Genomic DNA, 10,205 nt, shown 5'->3' with positions numbered 1-10,205 from the left:
GCGTGAGGCACTGAACCTTCAGAGCAATGTAATGTTCAGATTAAAAAAATATGCATTTTTTTCTCAGAAGAAAACTCATTATTTTTCACAGAAAGCATTTTTTTTTTCGTTTAGTTAGAAGGCTCATTTTTTGTTGAAAAAACAGCAAAGTTTTGGACTTACCCTACTCAGCCATTTGAAGGATAGATGTCTGCTTTCCAAACTTGGCCTCCAGAATAAGAATTTCCTTCTGCTGGAAGCTGCAGCTGCTAATGCCAGGGTGCGGAGAGAGCTACAACCTTTTTAGCAGGCTGAGCAATAATCAGCTGCAGCCTCAATAAGCAGAAAGGATGATCAGGGAAGTGGGAACTCACTTCTGCAGAAAGAGATGAAAAGAGTTTGGCTCGTTTAACCCATGAAGGTTGAAGGGAAGTGAGATTATCTGTTATAAATGTGTCATGGGGATGAATGTAAGAGAGGAAAAAGAGCTATTTAAGATAAAAGACAATACTGGTACCAGAAAAATGGGGACATATTGTCATCAACAAATTTAGGCTGGAAATTAGAAGGTGGTTTCTAACTATCAGAGCAGCGAGGGTCTAGAACAGTCTTCTAATAGGACAAATGGGGCAAAAAACTTGAATACATCTAAGATGACATTTATGAAAACATTTAGGTTATGTGATTACCTACCAAAGCAGGAGGCTGAACGTGATGACCCTGGAGGTTCCTTCCAGGGGCATGTTCCGAAAAAGAATATATATCATTTTAGAATTTTATTTTGGCTTGATCCGGGCAACCGAATACCACAACCTAATAACTTCCAGGTCAACGGACTAGTTTTCTGGTCAGGATAATCCTCATTTGCCTTACCATAGCATCAGTTGGGAAGAGTAGGCTTAGCTGTAGTGAAACATCAGAATTCTTGTTCTGTGGCAAATTTGTGATTTCCAAACAATTTTCTTTTCTGTTTCCGAATGAAAAGCAACTTTCCCCACCGTAGGGAAAATTTGGTTGAATAATTTCTAAGTCCTAGCAGACTAAGACCTGGGTGCCAGGGCCGAGCCAGGATCTTTGAAGCTAGGCTTGTGAACTTTTTTTTCTAGAAATATTCAAAATAAAAATGATTCGATTATTTCTAAATATCCATTTTTTCTGATTTTTTCTCTTCCACAGGAAATAGCAATATTACTAACTTGTAATATTACTCACTACTTACTAACTAACTTTCATTGAGACTAACTGTGTAACTGCTGACAGACCCAGGACTCGTACTGGGGTGCCAGGACTCTCTGGGTCCCAGGTCTGCAGCAGGGACCCTGGAAGCCCTGGACAGCCCAAGAGAAAGTGAAAATTGAAACAGATACAAATCTCAACAGATCTGGCCCTTCCCTACATTGGAGACACATCCAGTCTTTATGGACACACTGAGATGCTTCATATGCTTTCTTCTGCATGTTTTAGCAAAAAAATGTAACCATTTTTCATTGGTTCCTCAAATCATCCTTAAATTGATGTGGTGACAAACACACATTTGAAATATTGTATTACTCCTGGTCCTTATGCAAAGCCAACACAGTCCTGGGAGAACATACTGTTATTTATTCTTCCTCAAACACCACCAAAAACAAATCAGTAATAATCTAGGTCCTACTGTTTGCAATGCAGTTTTCACAAGGAGGTCTCAAAGAGAGGAATCCCATAGAAAGCAGTAAAAATTTAGTCCATTGCACAATGGTGTTGCACAATAGTAACCAAAAGCAAATTAAGATAACAGCAGAGTTGCAAAAGTGTCAAAGATAGCGGATGTAAGTTTGTGAAAGTCTTTGTTATTAGCCACGGGGCATCAACAAGAAGCAAAGCAGCTTGACTTTCAGAACAGAAGTTGAATTTGCAGGGTTATTTATGAGAAAAATGACCTTGCTTATTTCTAAATGGAGAGACCCATTTCAGATGCAATAGACTTGAAAATCTATGTTTCCATTTCAGAAGGTAAATTGGGTTTCAATAAAAGCAGACTTTTATTGGCAAGAGTACAAAAATAGAGTAAAAACCTTAGACAAAATGTATCTGAACACAGATGTCTTACACGAGTATTTCTATACATATTGCTTAGTGGGAAACAAACAGAAAATATTAAAATATTGGTACAGGATCTCTGATATACTTAGTTTCCACTGAGCACAGAAAAGTGTGCATATTGTAGGCACCATTACAAATGAAGGTATGGCTTCCTGATTCACTTCCCTAGCTCTGGCCCAGGCCCATGTCAGGATAGCTCGGGGCTTATCCTGTCTTCCATAATGATTGCCAACTCTCCATTGATAATCCACAAATGTCATAAGTGGACTCTTTTTCATTCAAGTCATTAATGGAAATATTGAATAGTACTCGGCCCAGGTCAACCCTTGTAGGACTCCACTTAAATGTCTTCTGAGTTTGATACTGAACCATAAAGAGGTGTTTTGAGTGAGTTTTTTTCCATTGGTTGTGCATCCACCTCAAAATGATTTCTCTGAGACCACATTTCCGTAGTTTACTTATACGAATGTCATCTGGAATCTGGAAAAAAACCATGCTAAAGGCAAGATCTCTCACATCTATTGCGTCTCCCTTATCCACTAGGTCTATTACCCTGTCAAAGGAGGAAATTAGATGAATTCAACACAATTTGGTCTTGACAAATACATGTTGCTTGTTTGAGCTCCTCATTATCATATTTTAAAAATAATTTGTTCTCGTATAATAATTTGTTCCTGTAATTTCTTAAGTTTTCTTTTTTAATTTTTTTAAAAACAGGTATTCTGTTTGCCCTTTTCTAGTTATCTAGGACTTCTCCTGGTCCTCCAGGAGCTTTAAAAAATAATAGCTAATGGTTCAGAGACGGCTTCTTAGAAATGTTATGGTAATGTCAAACATGACATAGGCTCTCTAAGGTTAATATGATACTTGTCAGATTGAAGGGCAGATCTTTTGATGGAGTAAAGGGAAATTCTTCTGTTGATGAGGCATGCTGATTTATGATCTGTAGGCCTAAAGTATCCTTTGGAGGGTGGGATTGAGGATACACTTAATTATACTACAAGGCTATCTCTACAGAGAGGTAACTTTTCATTTCCATTGTTTTATTTCATATTTTATTCCAATTCCATCTGTAAAATTTGTTTTTCATTTCCCATGTATTCTTTACTACCTCTTTTATGCAAACCATGTCATCCTGAGAACAGTAACACTTCTATTATTTCAAAATGTTCTTTCCTTAAAAGGGAAACCTAAATTAGAAAAAAATAATTCTTTTGTCCAAAGTACAGAAGCTGCAATACCTGCTGCGCTGATAACCATATTATACTGATAGACAGTCAAACCTTAAAGATTAAAATTGATTAAATAGGAAACATTTTAACGTGGCTAAATGTCTTCTGGCTGAAGTTGTTTCCATTCATAATTTCCATCCAACGCCAGATCAAAATTTTCCTTCTCTTGCTCTCGAGACAGCTCCAAGAACACCTAAAATACACAACAAAAAAGGTGTAGTTATTTTTCAATGTCAATAATACATCCCTTCACTAACTCTTATTAATCTTTGCAATACCAGTTTATGAGTTTGCAGCTGCCCAACAGGCGAACCCCACTCAGCATGGGCTCTCTGCTGATCGAGATGCACTACACTTCAGAGTGGCAACTACCTAATACTCTGCAAATTGGCTCACTAAACTTTTGGAGTAACGCTTGGGAAAGGCATCGTCTTCTCAGGAGCTCTGTAGATTTCTGATGATGTTGACTCTACATACATTCCCAAAGGCATATTTAAGTCAAACGCTACACAGTGGGAATGCAATACTAGCTATTTATGGTGGCTGTTCACACCGAGATGAGAAGGTGGCATTTCTTTGAGTAGTTTTCATTTCCCTTTGGCTTTCTTATAAGCCTTGCAATAGGGACCGAAACATCATTCGGTCCCTATTGCACCAGGAGTCTGCATATGTGCCCTATATCTAGGCCAAGGGGAGAAGCAGCTGCAGGTCACATTCCCCATGGTGGTGATCGAGGTGATCTGTTCCACGTTGTGAAAAGGACACTTTCCCCTCTTTCTCCCCTATGTGGGTCTGCAGGACAGGCCATGCTCTGCGCCCCATTGCTGGATTTAGCTCTTTTAGGATTTGGAAACCCATCTGTTTCTCCAACACATTTCCTTCTTTTGTCAAAGCCTGATGAACATAGTGTGCTGCCATTGTGTCTCCTAAATTTTATAGCTTGTGTCTCTGCGTGCATCACATGCCTGCATCAAGGTGTTCAAAGAGAAGCTGTACTCCTCGAAGCCGAAAGTTTGTTTGGCTGTGGAGAAATTAAAATATAGTCAAAGAAAATATTATTGCCCTTTTCAGGTGATCTTAGTCTTTTGCTTCTGCTTTCATTCTTACCTGCCTCGAGCTTGGAGAAAGCCTGGGACAGAGGAAGAGCATCTTCCATTGGTATCTTGTAGACCAGCAAAGAAGGAAACCTGTGAGGAAAGAAAAATACATCATCATTTTTTGCCTACCTCCTCAGATTAAGCTTGTGGACCACATTAGGCACATCTCCAATGTGGAAAAGAATGGGAGAGCACTTCACTGTACGGCCACATACCGACCAGACATAACTCTCTCAGCGGCTCATTATCTGGGGAATGTCAATAGACGATCTTGGATTGGGATGTAACATTTGCTGCCAAACTGCAGAGGGAATGATGTACTGAGAAATTCTGCAGGAGACCAGCAGTACATTACCTACACCTATAATGGGACCAGATATATTGGCAGTTACCGCTCTTGACGAGCTGCTTGTGGGAAGATCGTCAGCATTTTGGCATGGAGTTCATCGACTTGCTCAGGGTCATTCACTTTAATTTCCAGTAGGTAACCTTTGCCAAACTTGTTTTTCAGGTACTGAATGGAGCCAATGCACCTGTTAACAAGGGAAGAAGCACGGTATGAAATAGTGATTAGTGGACTTGGCGTTTTCCCACAACTCTCATCTCATAGTGCAGGAAGTATAAGGAATTAACAGGTGCCAAAAAAATCTCTCAGTTCCATGAGAAACACCTTGCTCTTGCTACTGAAGCTATCTTGAAGCCTACCGGAGCTCTCCAGCCACCATGATGGCCACCCGGTCACACACTGCCTCAGCCTCCTCCATGTAGTGGGTTGTCAAAATAGCCCCTTGCTCCTTGTTCTTCAGTGCAGCATGAATTGCTTTCCTAAAACAAAAGGGCTATTACATCACAGGAACAGACAAATGAGTTTTCCTATTGTCCTTTCCCCTCAAAAGGGCAAAAATGATTACTTTGAAAGTATTAACAAATCAATGAATACATAAAGGTACTTTGAAATAATGATACAACTGCACATTTATGAGCAAAACCCATTATAGTTTGTTCCAAAATAACACTTGCTGCAGTGCTGGGTTAATGAGGAGGAACTACTATTAAAAGGCTTTTGCTTTAGCCAAACATATTTTTCTTAGGCCCATGAGAGTTGTTTTCAAGTAAGAGAGTTGTCAAGTGAACAAGGGTACTAACTAGAGCAGGGCTGAACTTGCTTATAAATCTGAGATGCAGACAAGAGCCAAAATTTTGCTTCATACCCTGATTATTTTTCCAGATTATGAGATGTTAAAATGCGAGAAACCCTGTAGAATGGTCAAGGAACCAAAATTATATTAACATGCATTTTAAGACATTATTGCAGCTATGCCAATAACCTAGAGGTTGAGACAAAAGATATAATACATTTCCAAAATTGCTGGGTTCCACAGCTTCCACTGACTTTTCGGTGATTTATAGGTGTGCAGTTGTGGATTTAGAAATTTTAGGTACCCAGTCTCAGCTCCCAGCACTTTTGCACCGTATCAATTTAGTCCTGAGGTGAAGGCCTAATCATTGGCACTGGCAGTACTCACCACACTTGACGTTGGCCTTTAGGGTCCATTCCAGTGGTTGGCTCATCCAAGAGCATAACTGTTGGGTTACCCAGCATGCTCAGGATGAAACACAGCTAAAATGGAAGAAGGATATTGAATGGACAACGTCAGAAAGGTCAGCTGTAATACCCCTGTATGACCAAAGGCAATATTTGGCCCAACATATTGTATGTGCCCGTGACACATCTACCGGGGTCTGAACCCAAGTTCGCACACACACTGGGAGTCATGTTACCCTTAATAACTCTGTACTTATTATATTAAAACATTTTGAGTATCATGCTGTGCAATATTCTGTTGTATAGTATCTGGAATGATATAATTCCTTCTGAAGTGAAGCAGCACAAATAACAGTGTACTATCTCATAGAAAGCAATGCAAATCTTATCCACTTAACTGGGAGCAGAACTACACCTTTTATTCATTAATGTAAGCCTTTTATTCACATATTGAACGTCGCAAGTACTCGTACTGTTTTGTGGAGATAATTCACCCGCCATTACTTTAATGCATTTAATCCCAGACAGAGATTTTACTATGTCTGCAACAAAAATTCAGTCTAAAGCATGGAAGGCTACATGCTGTTCTCATTTATTTCAGTGGCATGTGTGAAGCTTGTCCAGATATCACACTTGCATAAGTGAGAATGCAATTCAATATTCAAATAACGTCACACACACCTTTCTTGTTATGCCAGCGGATAATGTCCTGGTTTCTTTTTTTAAATGCTCCTGGAGCTCCAGAGCCTTCACCATCCTGTAGAGCGAGGAGAAGAAAGAAAGGGAAATGAATGTCTGTTTTCTCCCTAGCAGTCCCCACTTACATGAGACTGGCAGCAAAATGGAAAGAGTTGACACTCCTCCCCGCCTAGGGTTTTGGGGGCAAAACAGGTCCCCTAAGGAAGCCGGCTCCCAGTAAAGAATATTTGAATTTGGTCAAGAGAGGACAGTTTTAAATTTTCTAGTGAAGTTTTTGGTAGAATTTGCCTATTTCCTTCTGTGATCACCACCCCTTTCTATTTGTGTTTCTCAGGGGGACCCTTTGAGAATCAGAATCGCAGCATCTGGGAGAGGGTTCAGCTTCTAGCTGTTGAGTGGCAGGGGAAGGGGGAGCGATGGAGACTCTGGAAACTGGAAATATGTTCTGTTGGTACCGATTGATGGCGACAGCAGCATCTTCTTTCCTCAGCCCTTTCACAGCTGCATAAACCTCCAGATGTTCCTGCACAGTCAGGGTTGGCCAGAGAGGGTTCTCCTGAGGGCAGTAGCCCAGGAAGCCAGGGATGCTGGCTTCCAGTTGAGATCCAGCTGCATCCTTCCCCTTCGCCAGCACCTGCACAAACAACCAGGTATTCTGCTCTTGTGTGATCATTTGATAAATAGGTGGGGCTCAACTACAAGGAAGATTAATGATGGGATCATTGTGGCTTTGTAACAGGAGAATTACTGAGCAGAAAGCACTGCTAGGTAGAGGTGTGCAAAACAGGCCCTATTAGATTCGGATTCAGCCTGAATCAGGGATAGTGATTCAATTCGTTGATTCGGATCATTGTCCCCGATTCAATTCAGCCAAATCCGAATCTGAAGATTCGATGCTGATTCAGAGAATCAGCGATTCAGATGTAGACACAGCTTTAAATGTTTTTTCTACATACTTTGAGGTACCAGGTGTGGCTTGTGCATGCTGCTATGCTGGGCTGGATGAAGCATCCCATAGGAGCATGGGGGGGCCCGGTGTGCTTGGTGGCAAACGAAGAAGTGGACCCAAAGTACTTCCAGTCCACTTCTGGGTCCATCATGGAGAGTGCTGGCCCCGCCTTCCCCCCACGAGTCTCCAGCTCAGCAGTCAGCCACAGAGGGACCCTGGGTGCCCCCCCCCAGGCTCAGGACGCACCAGTCGCCAAGCCAGGGGGGATGGAGTGGGGCTCTGGTGTGCTCCCTGGAAGACCCAGAAGTGGACTGGAAGTGTTTCTGGTTCACTTCCAGGTCTGCTGATGAGCATGCTGGGGACCACCCCCCGTGCTACTGCGGGACACTCCATGTGCCCCAGCATTGCAGAGCTCACAAGCCGCCTGCTACCTAGAGGCATGCAGAAAAAACATTTAAAGCTGTGTCCATGTCCCAATCACTGAATCTTTCCGAATTTCTCTGAATTGATTTAGATGGATCCAATTTGATTCAGAGAGATTAAAGGGTCTCTTGATTCAATTTGGATTCAGAGAATTGCCCACCAAATTGAATCAGGGACTGAAGCTTCGCACAGTCCTACTGCTAGGTAACTGTTGGCCCTGGCATTGTATTTCATTTTCCTGCTGCATCTTTGATGTGCAGGGAAAATAGTTGTACATGTTTATTCTGAGACTTAGGGACTGTAATACGAGTGGCACAAGAGAAGAAAACAATCCAGACATGATACAATTATTTCCAATATTAACAAATGTATGATACTCAGGAGGACTTTATATTTTTGTTTCAAGCGTTCTGATTTTGTTTAGTCTGTGGAAAGTTCGTTCAGCTTGTTAGTGTACAAAACAGACATTCATCGAGTGATTACTTTAACAGATAACAATTTGCACGATTACTTTTCATAGCATGATGTGCAGGGCTAGAAATCTCATCCCAAATATTGCTTTGTTTTACTGTAATGATAACTTAGGAGTAAGCACCGGCCTTTCCACTCACACAGTCACGTCGCAGTCCATTTGCCTCACTCACCTGCCCGGCGCTCAGCGCGGTGTCTCCCGTGATCATATTTATGGTTGTACTTTTTCCAGCTCCGTTGGGTCCCAGCAGTCCTAATACCTCTCCTAGCACAAAGATGAACCAAGTTTCAATCTTTCAATTAGGGAATCGTGAAAATAATTCTAGTAAAAGATTCCTGGGCTCTGACCTCTTCTAACACAGAAAGAGACATTTTTGGTGGCCACTTTCTTCTTTTTCTTAAAAACAGCACTGGCTTTCTTGACCTTATATTCCTTGCGCAGATTGTTGACAATAACAACTGGCTTCTGGGTAGAGGGGGGGGAAAAAGAAAACCCTTTAAAGAGCAAATCTCTTGCATTACACAAAACCGTGGGACGCCCTGTCTGCACTGAGGTGGGAGCACACTCCTCTTAAGCTGCTCCCAGGTTCCCCCTGCCCATTCGCTCTTGCACACATGCTCCAAACGCAGAACTACAATCGTGACAACAGTTCAAGGTGTCCCTTTGCATCCACACTGGAGACCGGGGTCTCTGGCATGCTTGAAAGTGGCTGCTGAGGGCTGACTCCAGAGTGCTGACTCTCTGAGGTAAGGGGGTGGGAACAGGCCAGAAGAGGGGCAGCTCAGTAATGGCTTGGCTGGGGATTGCCCCTGCTGTGGTGTGGACACCTAAAGGAGTTGGTGCGATAGGGATTCAGGCAGGGGTCAGTGCTGGCCCAACAACAGTCTAGACAGCAGCAGAGCTTAGGCAAGGGTCAGATGCCTACGAGACAAACAGGATTGGTCCTGAGCATGTACAGGTAATACTGCAGTCCAAAGAGGAGGCGATGAGGACACTTAGGGGCCTAGAGTGTTTTATGGCAAATGGAGGAGTTCGTCTTTGTACTAAGGCTCTTAATTCCCTCTCAGTCTTGTAAGGAGTCTACTGGACCCATTGAAGTGTGGCCCTAAATGGCACAAAGGCCCTTTATGGCTCTTGCCCTTTCAGCTTGAACATCTTCCTTTTATTCTTCTGTAAGGACACTACAGGACTCATCGAGGTGTGGCCATAAATGGCACAAAGGCATTCAGTGTTAGACTGATAAATGAAGAGTGCCTCTGTCTTCCTCTGTGCTGAGACTAACTATTATGCTTGATATATTACTGGTAGTAACAATAATACAACTCCAAAAGTGTGTGTGATGCTGCCAAAGCTTCATTCATTTTAAATAGTTTGAGACCAAAAATACCCCCAAAAACAAAACAAATGGAACCCCCCCCTCCCTCCGCCCTAGAAAAAAAACCTTCTACTTTCTATTTAAAAACTATACTTTCAGTTCTTATATCAGCTAAGTCCATTTAGAAGTCAGTTTCTATGTCTACTTATCCCATTTGGAAAGTCGATTCTTACCAGCAAAGATAAGTAAGGTAAACCATTGGACTTCTTCACCATGTTTTATTATTCTTTTAGCAGTGCACATTTCTACCAACATGAAAACGGGACTAGAGTAGGCAGACACATAGACAGGAAGGCTGCTTTGTTTTACCTCCTTCTGATTCTGAGATGCTATTGCCTGCCTTACTCTTTC

General features: G+C 42.0%; 1 protein-coding gene across 1 annotated transcript in view; it reads right to left on the bottom strand.

Annotated features, from left to right (window-relative positions):
• Window positions 1–1,976: 1,976 nt before the first annotated feature.
• The window catches only part of LOC102385166 (ATP-binding cassette sub-family A member 10), a 72,822-nt gene continuing 64,593 nt past the window's right edge, over window positions 1,977–10,205 (bottom strand). Inside the window, exons 41-51 of the mRNA XM_025196232.1 lie at window positions 10,164–10,200; window positions 8,827–8,944; window positions 8,652–8,743; window positions 7,091–7,269; window positions 6,618–6,693; window positions 5,917–6,011; window positions 5,096–5,215; window positions 4,783–4,923; window positions 4,401–4,480; window positions 4,259–4,314; window positions 1,977–3,486 (exon numbers count right to left, since the gene is read on the bottom strand). Of these exons, the coding sequence (XP_025052017.1) occupies window positions 3,388–3,486; window positions 4,259–4,314; window positions 4,401–4,480; window positions 4,783–4,923; window positions 5,096–5,215; window positions 5,917–6,011; window positions 6,618–6,693; window positions 7,091–7,269; window positions 8,652–8,743; window positions 8,827–8,944; window positions 10,164–10,200 (1,093 nt within the window). The 3' untranslated portion in view covers window positions 1,977–3,387. The remainder of the gene's footprint in view (window positions 3,487–4,258; window positions 4,315–4,400; window positions 4,481–4,782; window positions 4,924–5,095; window positions 5,216–5,916; window positions 6,012–6,617; window positions 6,694–7,090; window positions 7,270–8,651; window positions 8,744–8,826; window positions 8,945–10,163; window positions 10,201–10,205) is intronic.

Source organism: Alligator sinensis, unplaced genomic scaffold (genome assembly GCF_000455745.1).
Source record: "Alligator sinensis unplaced genomic scaffold, ASM45574v1 scaffold282_2, whole genome shotgun sequence".
NCBI lineage: Eukaryota > Metazoa > Chordata > Crocodylia > Alligatoridae > Alligator > Alligator sinensis.
The sequence above is the reverse complement of the archived record's forward strand: the minus strand, read 5'-3'. Positions and strand labels throughout refer to the sequence as shown.